At 41.5% G+C, this 23525-nt stretch overlaps 1 protein-coding gene across 2 annotated transcripts in view; it reads right to left on the minus strand.

Annotated features, from left to right (window-relative positions):
* cop1 (COP1 E3 ubiquitin ligase) overlaps nt 1–23525 on the minus strand; it is a 159611-nt gene that overhangs the window by 59752 nt on the left and 76334 nt on the right. For both annotated transcript variants that reach the window (XM_063063631.1, XM_063063630.1), the window contains exons 10-13: nt 21963–22074; nt 14700–14835; nt 13164–13307; nt 4907–5015 (exon numbers count right to left, since the gene is read on the minus strand). In XM_063063631.1, the coding sequence (XP_062919701.1) occupies nt 4907–5015; nt 13164–13307; nt 14700–14835; nt 21963–22074 (501 nt within the window). The remainder of the gene's footprint in view (nt 1–4906; nt 5016–13163; nt 13308–14699; nt 14836–21962; nt 22075–23525) is intronic.

Consider the following 23525-nt stretch of genomic DNA (forward strand, 5'->3'; position numbering starts at 1 on the left):
AATGCCTACAGGATGGCTTTCTAGAGCAGCTTGTGGCTTTTCCCTTTTCCATAAGGGAAAAGGCTATTCTGGATAGTCTGTGTAACACCCTGGGAAAGATTTCACTGTTAATGTAATGGTTTCTCTGTAGCAGCAGTGTTTGGGCTACGACTAGAGATAACAGGAGCTTTGGAATTTAGAATGCCATCCAATGAGGGGAACGTTTTTTTCTTTCTTGTGTGCCCAAGAGTGAGGTATTTGCGGGGCTTGTGTTGGGCGAAAGATGGAGAGAGAAGATGCCAGAACGGAGAGGTCTTAGACTGCAGGACCGACTGGACGTGGAATGGGGTCAGGAGTCGACAACGCCAGGGGGAAATCGATGGAGAACAAATGGATGGGAAAATCATGAGCTTCAAGGTGCAACTCAGACTGTTACATTAAAATTGGCCCTTTTTACTAACCCTATAGTCAATTAAGAATTATAAAGCCAAGTCATTTAATTGCATATGGTGTACTGTCAGTTATTTCGTGGTGCTGATTTGTAACAGGGGAAAACATCACACAGCATCCACACAAACGAGATTTCACCAGTTTGGCGGGGGCGGCAACTGTCTTCCCCTAGACTAATGCAGCCCAGTGAACCTGGGGGTTACAGGTGTAGGTAATGGACCAAGTTTGATTAAGGAACATAAGGTAAATGAACCCTGAGGAGACAGCGATCATGATAGAATTCAGTTTGAGAGGGTGAAGATAAAATCATTTGTATCAGTATTACAGTGGAGAAAAGGAGACTACTGAAGCAGGAGAGGGGAGCAGGGCAAGTTTGATTGAAAGGGGACACTAGCACGGTTGACAGCAGAATAGCAAAGGCTGGAGTTCCTTAAAGTAATTTGGAACGTGCAGGATAGACACATTCCAAAGTAGAATTAGTAGTCTTATCGACTGAGGCAACTGTGGATGACAAGAGAAGTCAAACGCAGCATTAAAACAAAAGATAGGGCATACAATGTTGCAAAAATTAGTGGAAGCTAGAGGAATGGAAAGCTTTTAGAAACCACAGATGGCAACTAAAACACAATAAAGAAAGAAAAGATGAAATACAAACCACATTTCCAGAAAAGTTGGGATAATTTCCAAAATGCAAAAATAAAAATCTGTGATATGTTAATTCACATGAACCTTTATTTAACTGACAAAAGTACAAAGAAAGATTTTCAATAGTTTTACTGACCAACTTAATTGTATTTTGTAAATATACACAAATTTAGAATTTGATGGCTGCAACACACTCAACAAAAGTTGGGACAGAGGCATGTTTACCATTGTGTTACATCACCTTTCCTTTTAATAACACTTTTTAATCGTTTTGGAACTGAGGATACTAATTGTAATAGATTTGCAATTGGAAATTTTGTCCATTCTTGCTTGACATAAGACTTCAGCTGCTCAACAGTCCGTGGTCTCCGTTGTCTGATTCTCCTCTTCATGATGCGCCATACATTTTCAATAGGAGATAGATCTGGACTGGCAGCAGGCCAGTCAAGCACACGCACTCTGTGTCTACAAAACCACGCTGTTGTAGCCCGTGTAGAATCTGGTCTGGCATTGTCCTGCTGAAATAAGCATGGACGTCCCAGGAAGAGACGTCACCTTGATGGCAACATATGTCTCTCTAAAATCCTAATATACGCCTCAGAGTCAATGGTACCTTCACATACATGCAACCCACCCATGCCGTGGGCACTGATGCACCCCCATACCATCACAGATGCTGGCTTTTGCATCTTTCACTGATAACAATCTGGATGGTCGTTTTCATCTTTGGCACGGAGAACTCGACGCCTGTTTTTTCTGAAAACTAGCTGAAATGTGGACTCATCTGACCACAGCACACGGTTCCACAGTCTTTTGGTCCTTCTGAGATGAGCTCAGGCCCAGAGAACTCGCCAGCATTTCTGCATAGAGTTGATGTATGGCTTCCTCCTTGCGTAATACAGTTTCAAGTTGCATTTCTGGATGCAGCGACGGACTGTGTTGAGTGACAATGGTTTTCCGAAGTACTCCCGAGCCCAGGTGGCTATAATTGTCACAGTAGCATGACGGTTTCTTAGGCCGTGCCGCTTGAGGGCTCGAAGATCATGCGCATTCAACAGTGGTTTCCGACCTTACCCTTTACGCACTGAGATGTCTCTGAATTCTCTGAATCTTTTCACAATATTATGTACTGTAGATGTTGAAAGACCTAAATTCTCTGCAATCTTGCGTTGAGAAATGTTCCTTTTGAACTGACTAACAATTCTCTCACGAACTGTTTTAACTCTGTCCCAACTTTTGTTGAGTGTGTCGCAGCCATCAAATTCTAAATTTGTGTATATTTACAAAATACAATTAAGTTGGTCAGTAAAACTATTGAAAATCCTTTCTTTGTACTTTTGTCAGTTAAATAAAGGTTCACATGAATTAACATATCACAGATTTTTGTTTTTATTGCATTTTGGAAAATATCCCAACTTTTCTGGAAATGGGGTTTGTACAAAGGTAAGCTAGCCAATATTATAAAAGAGGATACCAAAAGTTTTTTTCAGATATAAATAGAGGTTAGCTGCCAGTGACTAGTTGTGTTCCCCCAGCATCGGTGTTGCAACTGCTCATTTTCACATTATATGTCAATGAAGATGATGCTGGAATTGATGGCTTTATGGCCAAGTTCGCAGATGATACAAAGATAGGAGGAGGGGCAAGCAGTGTTGAGAAGCAGCAAGTCTGCAGGACTTAGATAAAGAAAATAGGCAAAGAAGTGGCAGATGGAATACAATGCAGGGAAGTGTGTGGTAATATAATTCGGTGGAAGGAATAAAGGTGTATACTATTTCCTTAATGAACAAATTCAGAAATTAGAGGTGCAAAGGGACTTGGGAGTCCACATACAGTACTCACTACAGGCTAATTTGCAGGTTGAGTCAGTGGTAAGGAAGGCAATGCAATGTTAGTATTCATTTCAAGCAGACTGGAATATAAACGCAAGGATCCAATGCTAAGGCTTTATAAGGCATTGGTCAAACTGCACTTGGGGTATTGTGAGTTGTTATTTATTTATCTATTTATTTATTGAGATACAGTGCAGAATAGGCCCTTCCGGCCCTTCGAGCTATGCTACCAAGCAATCCCCTGATTTAATCCTAGCCTAAACACAGGACAATTTAGAATGACCAATTAATCTACCACCCAGTACATCTTTGGACTGTGGGAAGAAACCGGAACACCCGGAGGAAACACACATGGTCACGAGAAGAAAGCATAAACTCCTTACAGGGAGTGGCAGAAAGCACTGTGCTAACCACTGTGCTACTGTGATGCCCGATATCTAAGAAAGGAAATGCTGGCATTGGAAAGTGTGCAGAGGAGGTTCACGAGAATGACCCCAGAAATGAAAGGTTTAACATATGAGGAGCATTTGATAGCTCTGGGCCTCTATTCACTGGAATTTAGAAAAATAAGGGGGTCCTCAATGAAAGACATCGAATATTGAAAGGCCTAGATAGAGTGTAGAGAGGAAGCGGCTGTTTCCTATAGTGGGGGAGTCTAGGACCTGGGGGCACAGTCTTGCAATACAAGAACGTCACTTTGAGATAAGCCTGAGGCTGGTGAACCTGTTGAATTCATTGTCATGGATGGCTGTGGAGGACGCCATTGAGTATATTTAAAGAGAAGGTTGATATGTTTTTGATTCGTCAGAGCATCAAAGGTTACGGTGGGGGGGGGGGGAAGGCCAGAGAATGGGGTTGAGAGGGATAAGAAATTATCCATGATGGAATGGTAGAACAAACTTGATGGGCCAGATTGTCTAATTCTGCTCTTGTCTTATGGACTTGTGGCAGCATTACAGTGCAATACATTTAAAAACTTACTATTTACAGTAAAAATAAACAGTGCAAAGGAGAACAGTGGGATAATGTTCATACACTGTTCAAAAACATGATGCTGGAGTGGAAGAAGCTGATCCTACAACCACGTTTGTCTTCAGGCTCCTGTATCTCCTCCTTAATGATTGTAATGAGTAGAGGGCGTGTCCCAGACAGTGACGGCATACGAACACTGTTTTCCATGCATGTCACCCTATCCCTTCTCAACTATTGCACAATTAATCTGGTACTGTTACTCTGCTACTTCTCTTTTACAATTGTAAAATGTTCCCAAATGAATAGTTCTGTGGACTGCATCTCAGGATGGATAAGTTGACTTTGAACAAATTGCCACCTGGATTTATAACTATCTAATGACCACCAATTTGAAACATTGACTGTTTCTCAGCAGATACTGACCTTAGATATACTGCACTTCAATTTTTTGCACTTTTCTTTGGACTCCCAGGGTTAGGTTATGAGGATACATTGAGGGGGAAAAAGCTTCGGTATATAGCAATTATTTCTATTAAAGCAAAAGCCTTTGATTTAGGTCTTTCAAGAGAGAAGTACAAGTATCAAAGTCTCTTCTATAAATACCAATTTTATATCCAAGGTTAATCCAAGTTTTAAGGTACGTGGGCAAAAGCAAGTTATGGTTTTCACCCAGCATTCAGTTATTAATTCAATGCAGAGTAAATCAGGTTCAAAAGCTCAAAAGACTTGTTCCTCTTTTCATATTTCACCTGCCTTGTTATTACTTTCATTAGGTGTTTGATATTTCACTAAAAATGGTAAAAAGGTCCTTCATTTTGGTTCAGTCTAATGAATGGCTGGTTTAGACTAGATGATGAGCACCATCCAAACAGAGAACCTAACATACACCTAGTGATAAAAACCCACACATGACAAGTTGAAGTGAAATTGATTAATGAAACCCAAGGTTCACAAACGACACCATCTTTCACAGCTCATGCTACTGTTAATGGAAGATAGACAGCAGTATGTAATAGATGTTACTGTACCTGGTAGACCTTCGACCTCTGCCCTGTGAATCCATCCCAAAGAATCACTGTCCCTTCATAGTCACTGCTTGCTAACAAGTTCTTATGATAGCTGCTCCAGCTGATACAGCTGCAATCAAATCAGAACAATCATTAGCAGCTTTGTGCTTAATTTCATCACAAATATATTTCTGTTCAGACCAACAGCTTTCTACTTCAACCAAAAAAAAAACTTTATCCTGCTTTAGAGTAAAAGAACATGACTTTTGTTAATGATTATGGATACACAATTTTGATATAGCCTCAAAATATATTTTGTCAAATTTTTCTCCTTTTTAAAGAGTAATTTTATAGTGAAAATTATACCATACTGCATACATCTCGGGACTACCTGAAAGGCCAGTGAGTCAAGTTATTTGACACAGAACAGGCCCTATATCCATATCAATGCTAAGATATGTATTGAGCTGTATTTGGCCTATGTTTCTCCAAACATTTCCTATGCATGTACATGTCCCAAGTGTCTTCTAAGTGCACCTACCTCAATCACTTCCTCTGCTAGCTCATTCCATTATCTTCAGTGCCAAAAACCTGCCTCTCAAGTCCCCTATAAATCTATCCCCTTTCCTTAAGTGGTTTCTTGATACGTGTTAGATTCCCATACCATTAGAAAAAAATCATCCACCTTCTTTGTCTCTCATGATTTTGTAAACCTCTTTAAAGTTGCCCCCTCAGCCTCCTACAGTATACTCCAGATAGCAATATTTAGCCGATCTAACCATTCCTTTTTTACTCAAGACCTCCAGTCCTGGTAAAACCTTCATTAGACTTTTCAGCACCTGTGGAAATTGCAGTAAAGCAAGGGTTAAAACCTGTGCAACAAAACTGAGTAGCACAGATTCTCTGTGTTAAAGCTCACTCAGGTAGTAGCCAAGATAACTATCAGAGAGAGTGTGGAGACATATTGCAGTCACCCAGGCTAAACATGGTCCTTGAAAGCCCATCTCTTGTGGGGCCTGGGACATAATGCTCAAACATGCGCTTCACCAGAGTCCCCTCAGGGGAACTGGGACAGGGCGCTCACACTACCATTCACGTATTCACAATCATTTACACTTCAGAATTCTTTTTTACTCACACACTGAAAAGGAAAAGAAAATTCTCTGACCCACTCTGATCTACCTCCTTTTTTTTTTGCTTTTTTCTCCTTCTCTTTGTAGTTGCAGGAGGGGCAGGTCTAGCAGCTGAATATTCCAGGGTTCTGCTGTTTTAAGTGCAACAGCGCAGGTGGAATTAAAGGAGGGAGTGGTCAGGGAAAATGCCATAGCAGGGCTCAGTCAGGACAGACTGGAGAACTTGCTGGAGTTGTACTTAGCTACACAGTCATAAGTGCAAAGCGAGTAGAGCAAGGACCAAGTACACATTCCTGCTGATGGAGATTGTGAAGGAGATGTTTTTGCCATTTCTTACTGATTGGGGTCCACAAATGAGGAAATCCAGGATCCAGTTGCACAAAGGGAGTATTAAGGCTCAGGTCAGGAGTTTACTGATTAGTTTTGAGGGGACGATGGTGAGCTGTAATCAATAAAAAGCATCATGATGTTCGCATCATTGCTCTCCAGGTGTTAAGGGGTTGTGTGAAGAGCCAATTAGATGATATCTGCTGTAGACCTCTTGCTTTGTTAGGCAAATTGGAGCAGAACCAAGTTGCCACTCAGCCAGGAGTTGATACAGCCTCTCAAAACATTTCATCACTTGGATGCAAGTGCCACTTGGCAACAGTCATTTAGAAATGTTACCATGATCTTCTTGGCCACTGGTACAGTTGAAGCCTGCTTGAAGCAGATGGGTATCATACACTGCTGGAGCGAGAGGTTGAAGATATCCATGAATACACTATTCAGCTGGTGAGCACAGGTCTTCAGAACTTGGCCAGATACTCCATCTGGATCGGATGCTTTCCTTGCATTCACTCTCTGGAAGGCCATCCACATATCATCTTCAGACACCGAGACCAAAGGATCTTCAGGAGTCATGGGAGTGTGCAATGTTTCCCCCCTGTTCTGGTGATCAAAGCGAGTATAGAAGGCATTGAGCTCGTCTGGACGCAAAGCTCTGCTGTCCCCTATGTCGCAAGATTTAACTTTGTAGGAGGTTATGGCATTCAAACCCTGCCATAGCAGTCGAGCAACCCTTGTTGATTCCTAGTGCAGAACCACCACTTCGCCTGTGAGATGGCTTTCTGGAGATTATACCTGCACCTCTTGCAGTATTCTTGATCTCCAGACTTGAGTGATCTTGCTCTCGGCGAATTCCAGATTTCATTGCTCTCCAGGGCTTCTGATTAGGGTAAGCCCTGAACAACTGGGTGCATACACACACATCCATGGCCGTTTTAATAAAGTCTGTAATGACACTGATGTAGTCATTCTGGTTCTCGGCTGAGTTCTTGAATACAGGCCAGTCCACTGACTCAAGGCAAGCCTCCCATGACCACCTCTTAAGTTGTCTTGATCTCTGGAGCCTTGTTTTTTTAGGCTCTGTCTGTATGTAAATAGTAAGAGTACAGCCAAATAATCTGTACCAATATGCGGTCTTGGAAAAGAATAGACAACCCCTATAGTACTTAGCAGTGGTCTAATGTGTTGAGACCTCTGGTGATAACTGGGCAGTGATTCCCGCCCCCTCCTCCCCCCACAAACAAGCCTGATTAAAGTCACCAATGATAATTTGAAATGCATCGGGATGGGCCGTTTCTTGCTTACTAACAACACCATGCAGTTTCGTGAGTGCTTGCTTATATCAGCCGCTGGTGGTTATGTAAACTGCTGTTAGGATCACAGATGAGAACTCCCAAGGCAAGTAGAATGGTCGACATAACCCCAATGTCTGTGCACCAGAATTGACTAAAAAGCACACGCCGCCACCTTTTTCCCTTCCAGAGTTTGCCGTTCAATCCATTCTGAAAATTGTAAAACCTTCTGGTCATATCACTCCATTGGAAGTATTCATCATTAACCAAGGTAGGGGAGAGGGATAATACCATCTATCTCAGTGTAAAACAAACTGGTACCGCAGGCTGAGAATAAACGAGATGTTGATTTAGATGTACCCTAAACTAATACAATAGAAGCTTTAAGAAAATGCACTATAGATTGTCATAAGACAGTGCCACACAAAAGATACGTGATGATGCTAATACACAGAACACATTCGCATTCTATTTCAGAAGTATTTCAGATTAACTTTCAAGGTGGGGACACGCCTCTTAATAAGTATTATGGTTATTGGGCTGCAACCTAGGTTATGGAAAACGTATACTGTTACTTGTGTAAGATGAGAAGAGTCAAGTAGAATTGTGAGTGTCTTGCAACATTGTCAGAACTAGTTAACTCAGAGTTAAACATGCCAAGGGAGACAGAGACAAAATATTGTACATGTTGTTTTAAAAAAAAGTTGTGACAGCTGACTTATAGTAGGGGCAAATAAGGGAATGTCCATGAGGGGTATTGTTTTCCTAGCTGACAGTCTGGCCACTGGGCACGAAGGTTCCCTAAGGAACAAGGCAACTGTGATCACAGTCAGCATCCTCCTGCATCACCACAAGTACCTCAGACTACAAAATTTACTTCAAACAACCCCATCCAGAAATGTACTGAAAAACGTGCACATTACAATTCTACCCATTATAAAGATTTCAGAACCCATTAGTCCACTGACTGCAAAATAATAATTTGATTTCCTGGTTGATACTGGAATCAGTTTTTCCACAATTTATACTTCTAATTGATTACAAGCACTTTTAAGCAATTAATCAGTATAGTGGACTTGCAGACATTGTCTCTTTCTTGTAATCTCTTATCAGCTTTTCAGATATGAAGAACAACATGCTTTTGTAGCACAAGACCCACTGATTAATCTGTGGGGACAAGTTTTTCTTTGCAACTAGGATGGTCTCCTGAAGGCATACAATTTGAGGTCTCAGAGACAGTATAGCCAACTATACATGTTAGAAGCACCTGTTCAGATAAACCTAAAGTTTAGTGGTGGAAGTTTAATAACAATTTTTTGTCTGCAAAGCATTACTATGGTTGAGCAACTGCAACAACTCAAGAGGCTTGTACAATGTTAGACAAATATATACGTCTGACATCCAAGTGGCATACGACCATCCCACTCTAAATGGCACATTGCTCTGAAGAAAGTCAAGACCATTCACACATCCATCACAGCAAGTCCTTCTCTCTTGCTCTTTTTGTCCTCTATCAGGACTCTGAGAGTGTAGCCACCTAAAGCTGAACTACTTTTAAATTGTCACCCGATACAAATAGTACTAACATAACTCTTAAATGTTACCATCAACAGGTGTTTCAAGCCCATGAAGATCATGTGAACTACAGAATGCCATACCTACTAGCCTGGAGTTTGGGTACTTGCAAAATCCTACTGACGAAAGTATTGCCTTGAGCCCATTTCAAGTACTGATAACCACATATACTGCTCAAAAGTCCAGGGGAAGCCAACCTCAGTCCATGCATTGTACATTAAGCCAGCGGTGCCACAAGACTAAGGAATCAGTTGCCAGACAATCCTGATGACAAAGACTGACTAACTAAACTTTGATCACACTGCTTGCAATCTTCAGTGATCATTTTGCATTATACATTTTGGATAGTCTGTGCATGTGCTTTCTGCCCAAAAAATTTCTCATGATACTAAGACTCCTAATACTTTTCTTCATCTTAATTATGAATATGCCTTGTGTACCAACCAGTAGAGCTGGTGGGTTTGACTAGAGCCGTGAACCGAGCAGGGGACTGCATTTCCCATAAATAACTCTAACCAATGCAACCAGGCATGGATAACATATGTGCAATCTCTATGTCACCAATCTTCTTCCAAATGTGGTTAATTTCTAATAAGATGCTTGGCCTGAACTAACTCCATGGAGGGGTGTTATTACCTGGCACCGGTGGTACATATATCACATATCATCTCCATACATATAACTGTGTGAGGCCAACAATGAAGGACTATTACAGAGACAGAACATTTCTTAATAATACCACCCATTCTGTGGGATGGCCCGACTTGCTCAATACATCCTCAGTGCTGGAGAAATTGGCCAGTGAGATACTTAGCATTGCATGACACCAGTAAGGCTATTAAAGACATCACAGCTGGGATGTTTACAATTCATACTGTGGCACTTTAGAACTGGTTGGTGTTGGGATTTCCTGCAGGCAAAGGAAGGTGGTATTTACGCCATCATTGGCCAGGAGTGTTGTACACAAATCCCTGATCCAGTTTGAAGCAGTTAAGGTCAAGAAGAGTGTGTAGGGGGTTACAGCAGACCTGGTCACCACCTGGCTCCACTCCTTTCTGGGAGGTTGGTGTTGTTCCATTTGCAGTGGGCAATGGGGGCTATATTCCTGCTAGCTGTGATTCTTGTTTTTAGTTTCTTGCTTGAGATTGCTTTATGGAGTGATAACTCACAGAGCAGCTTTCTCTATTATGATCCAACAAGCCACTATCATCAGCCAATTGCCCCTGATGAAACTGTGCTGGAGTTTCAAAGACTATGCACTACTGAAATTCAGTAAAGCATTGTCCTTTACAGGACAAAAAAAAAGGAATTGTGGAAATTGCAGAAAAGCAAGGGTTAAAATGTGTGATACCAGAGTGCAGGGACTTAGGATAGACCTTCTCTGTGTTAAAGCTCACGAAGGCAACAGTCAAAATAAGCAAGGACAGCATGGAGACATAATGAAGTCATCTGGGCTGAACATGGTCCTTGAAAACCTAAAACTTTTTGTTTAGGCCTGGGAACCAAGGTCACTGAGCATACCAAGACAAGATAAAGATGCAAACAAAGGATTCCAGGGCAACTCTTACTATTGGATAGACATTTTACTAATTCTCACGTATTATTGGCCTTAACACATGGATTTAATTGGTTATTAATACCTGAACTTTGTAGTATGATTGGTAATTATTCAGAAATACACAAAGATTCTATTGGATCAATATTTGTATACAACTAGTCAATTTCTGTATAAGAATGGCATTTCTTTGTTCAAACCAGAGCCATGCGTTGACAGGGACTATGCTGTTCTCTTTGAGCACACATAAATAAAGTGTGATTGAGGAACGAATGCAAGTTGTCTGAGTCCAGATAATCAGTGTCAGTCCATTTCCACATTAATGACATCCTTCCTTTAGGGGGTGCGACCAGGAATGAGTACAGTTCTCCAAGTGTAGTCTCACTAACAAATTGCATTGTTGCAACATGATGCCCAACTTCTGTACTCAGTGCCCTATCCAATGAAGGGAAGCAGTCCAAAATGCCTTCTCCATGCAGTCTATGTTTTGCCACTCTCAGGGAATTACGTACCCATACACTGACATCCCTCGTCTTTTCTGGATACGTTCCAGTCCTACAACTTCCTGTCAAGTCCTGCCCTGCGTTCCAAAATGCAGCACTCACACCTTTCTTTGTTAAATTCCATCAGCCATTCCTTTGTCCACGTCACCGTCTACGTCTTGTTGTAATTTTAGATAACCTTCTTCACCTTCCACACCTCCACCAATTGGTGTTATCTGCAAATTTACTAACCATGTTAACAACATTGCCATCTATATTAATGATTTGGATAAAAAACAACAAAGCCAGCACCGATCTCTGTGGTCACAGACCTCCTAACTGAGTAACAATCCTATACTACCACCACGTCTCCAACCACCAAGCCTATTTTGTATCCAGCTGGCGAACTCACCCTGAATCCTATGTGATCTAACCACCCAGACAAGCCCACCTTGCAGGACTTTGCTAAAGTCCATGTGGACAATATCTATTTCTTTCACCTCATCAAGTCTTCATCCTTGCCTTTCAAAATGCTGTTCTTCAGAAACCCCTCCATTAACTTTCCCATCACTGATCTTGCAGCTCTTCTTAAATTAAGGCACGTTAGCAATATTTCAGTCTTCCTGTACCTCACTGTGGCTAAAGATGATGCAAACCTCTCTGCTAGGATCCCTGCATTCTCTTCTCACCCTTCCCACAAGGTCAGGGCCCAGGGACTTCTACACCTTAACATGCCTTAAGATTGCCAGTTGTAGTATGGGTATGTTCCAATAAATCACTATTCATATTCCTTCATTACTTTGCTTCCATGACATTCTCAATGCTAAACTTCTGAGAAGTTTTCACTTCACACCTTGCCCATCAACTGTGCCTGCACATTGATCTATAATGGGTCCTAGATATTGTTTAGCTCCTAATACACCTCTAGAATCTTTGGATTCACCATGTCTATCAAAGCTTCCTCATGTCCTCATTTTGTCCTCCTGATTTTTCTCATGCGTTCAACACAACCATACCCTCAGTTCTAATGATAAAACACCACAACCTGGGTGTCTGTTCCTCCCTCTGCAACTGGATCCTTGACTTCCTCACCAGGAAGCCACAGTTAGTGCAGAACTGAATTAACATCTCCTCCTCATTGACAGTCAACACTGGCACACCTCAGGATGTGTGCTTATCCCAACTGCTCTATTCTCTACACCCACAAGTATGTGTCTAGGCACAGCTTAAACGCCATCTATAAATCTGTCGATGACACAATCGGCAGAATTTCAGATGGTGACAAGGCAGCGTACAGGAGTGATATAGATCAGCTGGTTGTATAGTGTTGCACTCATCATCAAGAAGACTAAGGAATTAATTGTGGACTTCAGAAAGGGGAAGTCAAGGGAAAACACACCTGTCCTCATCATGGAACCAGCAGTGGAAAGGGTGAGCAGTTTCAAGTACCTAGGTGTCAACATCTATGAAGATCTATTCTAGGCCCAACATATTGATGCAATTACAAATAAGACAGGAAAGTAGCTATATTTCATTTGGAGCTTGAGGAGACCTCATATGTGTCACCAAAGACACTTGCAAATTTCTACAGATATACCATGGAGATCATTATAACTGTTTGCAACACAGTTTTTATTATTATATATTGCAACGTACTGCTCCTGCAAAACAAATTTCACGACATATGTCAGTAATATTAAAGCTGATTCTGATGTACTTTTACATCCCTTTACTTAAGGGATTCTTTTGATCCCAGCTGTCTACACCTGACATACAATTCCTCCTGTTCCCAAACCACAGCCTCAATAACCAGGGTTCTGTAATCCCGTCATCTTCTTCATTCACTCTGCTATCTCTGTCAGCGATCAACTCTGCTGACACTTAGAAACACACCTGCAATTACATTGTACTCACCTGATTTTAGAATTGCATGTCATTTCATTAACCGGATAATGAATATCAACAGCATCCTGGATCACTGTCCCATATTCAAACACCTTTATCCGCTTTGTTACACCAGCAATGGCAAAATAATCACAATCTCGATCAAATTCAATGCTGCAAGGCAAAAGGAGAAAATTTCAAACAAATTGTAAGAGGTGAAGTGAAAGGACATAAGGGATTAACCAACCCCCTGCAAGGAGAGGTATCAGAATAATAACCATTGGAATTTGTTTATTATTGCTACATATACCAAGACACAGTGAAAAACTAGTCCTGCATACTGTTCATAGAAATTAATTCATTACCAACACAATTGAGGTCGCACAAAGTAAAACAGTAACAGAATGCAGAATAAAGTATAACTACTGAGGAAGTGCAGTGTAGGTAAACAATAAGGTACAAGATCAAGACAAGAATCCATCCTATCAGACAAATGATACATTTTATTGTCTTATAACAGAGAGGTAGAAGCTAACTCTGAGTCTGGTGGTACACACTTTCAGGTTTAAATATATTCTGCCCGATGCGAGAGGGGAGTGAGAGAATGGCTTGCGTGTGTGGGGTATTTAATTATGCTGGTTGTTTTACTGAGGCAGTGAGAAATAAAGACAGTCAGAAGGGAGGCTAGTTCTATACGCCCTCACTGGCGTACAACCTTATGTACAGCCTAACGTCACCTTATGGACAAACAATCAATGACTATAAGCTATCTTATGTATTTATATTTATTGTGTTTTTTATTACTTTATTAGTGTTCTTTATCTTGTGTTTTTTTGTAACTATTTCATTCTCCTTATATTTGTGTACAGGAAATGACATTAAACTACCTTGAGCCTTGGTTTCTGTGATGAACTGAGCCACGAGCACAACTCTTTGCAGTTTCTTGCTTTCATGGGCAGAGCAGTTGCCATATGGAACCGTGATGTATCTAGATAGACTGCTCTCTATGGTGCATCAGTAAAGCACGGTAAGGGTTGACAGGGCCATGCCAAATCTCTTGAGCCTCTGAGGAAGCAGACACATTGCTGAGCTTCCTTGGCCATGGCATCTGCATGGCTGGACCGGGACAGGTTACTGGTAATGTTCACTCCAAGAAACTTGAAGCTTTCAAAATCTTCAGTCTCATCACCACTTCTGTTAGCAGAAGCAGGTGCACCACCCCCTTCCAGAACTCAATGACCAGTTCTTTGTTTTGTTGACTTTAAGGGAAAAGTTGTTGCCATGACACCATGTTACAATGTTCTCATCTCTTTCCTGTAGCCCAGCTCATTGTTATTTGAAAACATGCAGGAATCATCTGCAAACTGTAGAGAGATAATCAGGTAGCACAAGAGCTGTTCAGGACGATCATAATCCTTGCAACAAATACAACCACAAGAAAGATGCTTTGTCACAGCAGCTTTTCTCTCCCAAGGACCACACCTGGCTGCAATCCCTCCTAGCAGTCCCAACCCCATCCTCCATGTTTCAGGTCCAAGCCAGGTGCAATCGATCTGCACAACTCACCTAGAAACAATACTTGAGCCATTGTACAAGTCGTTGGCGTAGGAGAGGGTGGCAAGGGGTCTTACTGAGCTGTACCGTGTAAACTTTGAAAGACACTCCTGAAATTCTTCCAGCTGATTGACTGATCTGGTTTCATCTGTAATATGTAATACAAAGAATCAGTCTTATCTCTGTTCCTAACAGCGATGTAACTATAACCTCAATGAATCTGACCAATACTGGACTGGATGAACTCAGTCAGCAAATTGATACTCCGATACCCCTTTAATCACTCTGTTACAAATAAACTGGTGATTTTCACACAGCATGGCCTGAGAAAGCAACTTCGAAAATAAAGTGACAACAGATGTTGCAGTTTGCTATCCTCAGGCGATGACAGTGGATGGGAACTCTAACTGACCACCTGAACTCCAGGTGGTTGACTTGGAAGGTGTTGGGGGAAAAAAAAAGCTATTTCCACCGCTAGCTATCCAGTAGCTTTAAACAGTATGGAAAATTTAAATAGAATTTTCAGGTTGCAATGCATGGTTAACACAAATATATATATTGTTAGGAGATACGCAGTGTTTAAGCAAGATTGATTTTTGAGTCAAAGATGTAGATAATCCTCCCAGAGAAGGGCTGTGCTTAATCACGTTTTTAGGAAAAAAAACTGGGCAAGTGTTGGAAGTCTCAGTTGGGAACACTTCAAAAATTCACAATTCCATAAGTTGTAAGGTTATTATGAAACAGGTTTAAGGTTGTTACTCAAGTTGAAGTCCTAAACTTAGTGGGGGGGGGGGGGGAAGAGGCTGATTTCAATAAAGATTTGCAACGTAGACTGGAAGCAAAGGCATGCAGTTTAAAAAAAGTATCTGACAAGTAGGAGTCTTGTAAAAGAGTTAGCATGAATTGAGGGACAGCATGTTTGGTGAGGGTCAAACACAAGAGATGGCAAAAATAATGACCCTACCTTGCTAGATAAAGGGTGACTGCCAAGAGGGGTAGGCAGGGAAGAATGCAAACGACTCCTATGGCTGTGCACCTCTCCAACCAGTATATCATTCTGAATACAATTGGGAGGTGAGAGGAAGAATGGCCTTTCAAAGTAAAGCAACAGCAGCAGCCAGATCAGCGGCAGCATGATGGCAAACATGAGGAAATCTGCAGATGCTGGAAATTCAAGTAACACTCATAAAATATGCTGGTGAATGCAGCAGGCCAGGCAGCATCCAGAGGGAGAGGTACAGCCGATGTTTTGGGCCGAGGCCCTTCGTCAGACGAAGGGTCTCGGCCCGAAACATCGACTGTACCTCTTCCTCTAGATGCTGCCTGGCCTGCTGCATTCACCAGCATTTTTTATGTGAGCAGCATGATGGGCTCTGTTGTACAGCAGGGTAGGTCAAAGCCTGGGTGAGCAATAGTTATAGAGGACTCTTTGGTCAGTAGTGGAGACAGAAGTTCTATGGTTCCTTGCTGCCAGGATAAAGGACATCTCCAAGTGGGAACAGAACATTTTGAAAGGGGAGGGTGAGCAGTCAGAGGTCGCAGTCCACATTGGCCATGATACAGGTATGAAGAGAGATGAGGTCCATTAAAGAGAACTTAAGGAGTTAGGTAGAAAGTTTAAACTAAACAAGAAAGTCAGGGCTGTAATGCACAATGAAAACAAGGAAAATAGTACAGTCAATTGCCTGGCTAATGAGCTGATGCAAGAGGGAGTGCTTCAGGTTCACGGATCATTTGGCTCTCTTAAAAGGGAAGGTTGCAACTGTACAAGAGGCAAATAAACTGGAGGGGTACAACTATTTATAGAAACATAGAAAACCTATAGCACAATACAGGCCCTTCGGCCCACAAAGCTGTGCCGAACATGTCTTACTCCAGCCTCACAGGCATACTTCCTATTCTTCACAAGTAACTTGCCTCACCTTGACCCACTGAGAAAAAGCCCTCCTACTCTGACTCCCACTACTCTAACACCCGCTCTATAAAGCTGTCTTCTTGTAAAGTCCTTCCCACCGGTCTAACTTGCTGACGTCCATGCACCTGCGCAGTGGTGCCACCATTTCTGCAAGGAGGGGTATTTAAGCCAACATGACAGGAGTGGGAATCAAAGCAGAAGGTCAGCAAGCGAAAGGAGATTAAGCTGAGCAAGTCTAAGAGGAAAAACAGACAATTGAACACAGCAGGACTGACAGGCTCCTGTATTTATTTCAATAAAAAGACAATTAAGCCAAGGCAGATGAATCTAGAGCCTGGATTAGAGTATAGGTTTATAAAGTCATGGCCGTTACTGAGACTTGATCAAGAGAAAAGCAGGAATGGCAGCTCAAAGATTCAGGCTTGAATGTTTCAAGCACAACAGAGGGATATAAAAATGGTGGTAGAGTTGGAATAATGACCAGGAAGAGGGGCACAGCTGCACGAAGACAGAGCATCATGGTGGGCTCATACAGTGTTGCAGTGATGCATAGAGGTGCATCACTTTGATGGGGATATACTATAGGCCTATACCGAGGGAGATGGAGGAACATATACGTAGGCACATTATGGAACGACGTACAAGTAACAGGGTTGTTATTATTGGTAATTTTCATTTTCCAGTAGGCTTAGATGGGGTAGAATTTATTAGATGCATAGAAACAAGTTTTGTGAAACGTTATGTAGATAGTCCAACTAGGGAAGGAGATGCTTTGAAGATAGAGCTCTGGGGAAAGTGCTAAATTGGGGTAAGACTAATTAGGAAATTCAGCATATCTTGATGAGTTTCACCAATTTTGTAGATGCACAAAGAAAGCATTTTATCTAGAAAAATCAGTTTGGTGTAGCAACTGCTCTGTCCAAGATCACAAGAAATTACAGAGATGAAGACACAGCTCAGTTCATAATACAAACCAGCCTCCTCTCCATGGATTCAGTTTACATTACCTGCTTCCTTGGGAAAGCACCCAACATAATCAAAAATCCCTCACTCTGGAAATTCTCTCCTCTCTTTTGATGAAGCAGAAGATACAAATGCTTGATGGCATACCATCAGACAAATACAGTTTCTACACTTTTTTCACCCGAATGGCATCTTTGCTATAGCAGAGTGACCAAAGCTGAACACAGTATTCCAAATCTGACCTCACTATCTGCAGCTTCACACTTGAACTGCTATTTTCAATGCCCTGAACTGCGTGCCAAAACCCTTCTACACAGTCTACCTGCGACATCGCTTTCAGGAACCATATACACCTGTTTTCCAACATTCCTCAGGGCCCTATCATTCACTGTGAAAGTCCTACCCTCATTTGTTTTCCCAAAATGCAACATTTCACACTTATCCATATTGAACTCTACTTGCCATTACTTAGCACACTTACATAGATCAAGTTCCCTTTGTAATTTCTCATAAACATTATTATCAACGAGACCACCTATTTTAGAGCTATCTGCAAATTAACCATGCCTTGTATATTCTCAATGAAATCATAGATATAGATGATATATAGCAATGGCCATAGCACTAAGTCCTGGGGTATACCTCCAGTCCAAAGAACAAGTTTCCACCATCTCTCTGCTTCCTACCAGGAAGCTCAAAGTGTATCCAATCAGCCAGCTCTCCATGGATCCCTTATGACATGACTTTCCAGAGCAGTCTACCATGCTGAACCTTATAAAAAGGTGTTACTGAAGTCCTTTGGATTTTCTTTAAACTTCTCTGCCAAAGCCATCCCATTTCCTTTTTTGCACTTTTGATTTCTTTCTCACGTGTATTCATTGAGGGAATTACTTGATCCCAGCTGCCTATACCTGACCCATGCCTCATTTTTGCTGACCACAGCCTCAATATCCTTCATCATCCATGATTTTCTACATCTACCAGCCTTGCTCTTCACTAACAAAAATGTGCTGATATTCACCTCTTGATATCTCACATTTGAAATGGCTGAGCTTGTTCTCCCTTGAGCAAAGGAGGCGACAGGAGAGCAGTGTAAAAAATTACAACAGGCAAAGACTGAACAGAGTTAAAATGTTTTACCAATGAAAAGGATATATAAAGTGGTGCTAGAAAGCTTGTGAACCCTGTTGAAAAGTAACATTAGCAAATTTGCAGATGACACAAAGCTGGGCGGCAGTGTGAAACGTGAGGAGGATGTTATGAGAATGCAGGGTGACTTGGACAGGCTGGGTGAGTGGGCAGATGCATGGCAGATGCAATTCAATGTGGATAAATGTGAGGTTATCCACTTTGGTGGTAAGAACAGGAAGGCAGATTATTATCTAAATGGAGTCAAGTTAGGAAAAGGGGAAGTACAACGAGATCTAGGTGTTCTTGAACACCAGTCACTGAAAGCAAGCATGCAGGTACAGCAGGCAGTGAAGAAAGCTAATGGCATGCTGGCCTTCATAACAAGGGAAATTGAGTATAGGAGCAAAGAGGTCCTTCTGCAGCTGTACAGGGCCCTGGTGAGACCACACCTGGAGTACTGCATGCAGTTTTGGTCTCCAAATTTGAGGAAGGACATTCTTGCTATTGAGGGAGTGCAGCGTAGGTTCACAAGGTTAATTCCCAGGATGGGCGGGACTGTCATATGTTGAAAGATTGGAGTGACTGGGCTTGTATACACTGGAATTTAGAAGGATGAGAGGGGACCTGATTGAAACATATAAGATTATTAAGGGATTGGACACGCTGGAGGCAGGAAGCATGTTCCCGCTGATGGTTGAATCCAGAACCAGAGGCCACAGTTTAAGAATAAGGGGTAGGCCATTTAGAACGGAGTTGAGGAAAAAATTTTTCACCCAGAGAGTGGTGGATATGTGGAATGCTCTGCCTCAGAAGGCAGTGGCGGCCAAGTCTCTGGATGTTTTCAAGAAAGAGATGGATAGAGCTCTTAAAGATAGCAGAATCAAAGGTTATGCGGATAAGGCAGGAACTGGATACTGATTGTGGATGATCAGCCATGATCACAGTGAATGGCGGTGCTGGCTCGAAGGGCCGAATGGCCTACTCCTGCACCTATTGTCTATTGAATTTTTCTATTTCTCCATAAATATGATCTAAAATGTGATCAGATCTTCACACAGGTCCTAAAACTAAATAAAGAGAACCTAATTAAATAAGTAACACAATAAACATTATACCTGTTCATTGTTTATTGAGAAAAATGATCCAATATTACATCCACTTGTTGGAAAAAGTATGTGAACCTCTGGGGTCCTACCAAAGTGTCTTGGCCCGAAATATCGACTGTACTCTTTTCCATAGATGCTGCCTGGCCAGCTGAGTTCCTCTAGCATTTTGTGTGTGTTGCTTAGATTTCCAGCATCTGCAGATTTTCTCTTGTTTGCGACTGAACCTTTGGGGTAATGGCCTCTAAGAAAACCAACTGGAGTCAGATGGTCCAATCAATGAGATGAGACCGGAAGTGTGGTTTGTAGATTTTCTGCATTAATTAAAGTGTGGTCGATTCTCAATCTAAGTCACAATAATTAACAAACACAATCTGCTGAAATAATACACTAACAATTGTACTTCTCATCAGTATTGAGTGTACCATTTAAACAATCACAGACTAGGTTCAGAGAACTATGTAAATCTCTGGGGTAATGCCTTCTACAAAAGCTATTTGGAGTCAGGTGTTCCAATCTACATTGGACGTGTGGGTTGCAGAAATGCCCTGCCTTATAAAAGACACACACAAAGTCATGTTACTGACACAGCCTGCTCTTCTCAAGAAAAATCCGTTTATGTGTACCATGCCTCAATCAAAACAACTTTCAGAGGACCTTAGAAGAATTGTAGATATGCAAGAAGCTGGAAAAGACTACAAAGGCATTTCTAAAGATCAGAGTGATCATCAGTCCACAGTAAGAAAAATTGTCTACATATGGAGAAAACTCAGTACCATTGCTACTCTCCTTAGGAGTGGGCATGCTGCAAAGATCACACGAACAGCACAACATGCAATGCTGAACGAGGTGAAAAAGAACCCAAGGGCAACAGCAAAAGACCTTCATAAATCTCTAGAACTTGCTCAAGTCCCTGTTCAAGTACCCACTCTAAGAAAACCACTGAACAAGAATGGTGTTCATGGAAGGACACCACGAAGGAAACCACTGCTCTCCAAAAAACTGTCTCAAGTTTGCAAATGACCACTTGGATGTTCTACAACACTTCAGGAATAATGTTTCGTAGACAGCTGAGACAAAAGATGAACTTTTTGGTGGAACTGCACTTTGCTATGTTTGGAGGAAAAAGGGGACTGCACACCAACACCAAAACCTCATTCTGTGAAGCATGATGAAAGGAGTATCATGGTTTGGGGCTGCTTTGCTGCCTCAGGGCCTGGACAGCTTGCAATCATTGAGGGAACAATGAATTCAAAATTCTATCAAGACATTTTATAGGAGAATGTCAGGATAGCAGTCCATCAGGAAGCTTAATAGAAGATGAATATTGCAACAAGACTGACTCAAAAGACAAGAGTAAATCAACAACAGAGTGGTTTAAAAAGAAAAAAAATTCTTGTTTTGGAATGACTGAGCCAAAGTCCTGATCTTAATCTTACAGAAATGCTTTGGAAGGATCTTAAGACCATAAGACCATAAGACAAAGGAACAGAAGTAGGCCATTCGGCAAGCAAGTCATTCAAGGAAACCCACCAACGTCCCAGAATTGAAGCTGTTTTGCAAGGAGGAATGGCTTAAAATTCCTCCAAGCCGATGTGCAGGACAGTTACTGGAAATGTTTGAAGTTATTGCTGTACAAGGGGGTCACACTGGTTACTGAAAGCAAAGGTTCACACACTTTTTTTGAACAAATAAATGTAAAATTGGATAATTTTTCTCAATAATAAATTAAGAATAATGTTTTTGTGTTATTTAATTAATTGGGTTCCCTTTATCGAGTTTTGGGACTTGCATGACGATCTGATCACATTTTATGTCATATCTATGCAGAAATAGAGAAAATTCTACAGGGTTCACAAACTTCCCAGCACCACTGTATCAACAAGAGGGCACAGATTTTGGGTGAGAGGAAAACATTTTCAAGGGGATTTGAGGGGCAAGTTTCTTTTACACCGAGTAGTTGATATCTCGAATGTACCGTTAGAGGTAGTGATGGAATCAGATGCAATTACTATGTTTAAGAAGCACATTAACAAAAAAAAAATAAAAAGATAAGGCACAGAAGGACACAGTCAGTTTACTTGGTGAAAATGGTCAGTATGGACAGGGTGGGCTGAAGGGTCATTTCTAAATTGCATCACTCTATGGAAGTAAGAATTTTACCTGATAAACAAGATAACCTGGTTGAGAAATAACATTGCTCAAGATCCTCAAAATGAGCAGTTAATCGCTTGCGTCGGGAGGCCAATGTGTTGTTGTACGTTTGTCTCTTTCCCTGCAGACATATTAAAGCATCAGTCAAACATCATAAACCAAAAGACAACAGACTCAGCAGATAATTTAGAACATAAAACATAGAAAAAGACACTACAGTACAGGACCTAAGGCCCACAATGTTGTGACAACTTTTTAAACCCTACTCCAAGATCAATTTAGCCCTTCTCTCTCACGTAGCCCTTCATTTTTCTTTCTCGCGTTGTTGCTTGTGATGAAGTATTGAAAATATTTTTGTCTCAGTCACAAAATTTTTATACCTTTTCCACTCATATTGGTTTCTAATGGTCTATCCATCATTAAGGTATTTTTCAAGCTGTGCTGTCTGGATTTTGGATTTCTCCGGCCCTGATTTTAAACACTGCATTTGACGTAATCTTGCAAAGACCAGATAAACTCTTATGTGTTTGTGCCCTTTGAAGCCAACGCCCTTCCCAGTTTGGTGACTTTATGTCCCAGAAACTGCTTTGGGTGACTATTGGCATATACAGTGGCATGCAAAAGTTTGGGCACCCCGGTCAAAATTTCTGCTACTGTGAAAAGTTAAGTGAGTAGAAGATGAACTGATCTCCAAAAGTCATAAAGTTAAAGATGAAACATTCTTTTCAACATTTTAAGCAAGATTAGTGTATTATTTTTGTTCTGTACAATTTTAAAGTGGAAAAAAGGAAAGGAGCACCATGCAAAAGTTTGGGCAGCTTAAGAGATTTGAGCTCTCAGATAACTTTTATTAAGGTCTCAGACCTTAATTAGCTTGCTAGGGCTTGTTCACAGTCATTGTTAGGAAAGGCCAGGTGATGCAAATTTCAAAGCTTTATAAATACCCTGACTCCTCAAACCCTGTCCCAACAATCAGCAGCCATGGGCTCCTCCAAGCAGCTGCCCAGCACTCTGAAAATTAAAATACGTGATGCCCACAAAGCAGCAGAAGGCTATAAGAAGATAGCCGTTTCCTCAGTTCATAATGTAATTAAGAAATGGCAGTTAACAGGAACAGTGGAGGTCAAGTTGAGGTCTGGAAGACCAAGAAAACTTTCCGAGAGAATTGCTCATAGGATTGCTAGAAAGGCAAATCAAAACCCCGTTTGACGGCAAAAGACCTTCAGGAAGATTTAGCAGACTCTGGAGTGGTGGTGCACTGTTCTACTGTGTAGCGACACCTGCACAAATATGACCTTCATGGACGAGTCATCAGAAGAAAACCTTTCTTGTGTCCTCACCACAAAATTCAGCATCAGAAATTTGCAAAGGAACATCTAAACAAGCCTGATGCATTTTGGAAACAAGTCCTGTGGACTGACGAAGTTAAAATAGAACTTTTTGGCCGCAATGAGTAAACGTATGTTTGGAGAAAAAAGGGCGCAGAATTTCATGAAAAGAACACCTCTCCAACTGTTAAGCACCGGGGTGAATCAATCATGCTTTGGGCTTGTGTTGCAGCAGTGGCACGGG

This window comes from Mobula hypostoma, chromosome 12 (genome assembly GCF_963921235.1).
Source record: "Mobula hypostoma chromosome 12, sMobHyp1.1, whole genome shotgun sequence".
Taxonomy (NCBI): Eukaryota; Metazoa; Chordata; class Chondrichthyes; order Myliobatiformes; family Myliobatidae; genus Mobula; species Mobula hypostoma.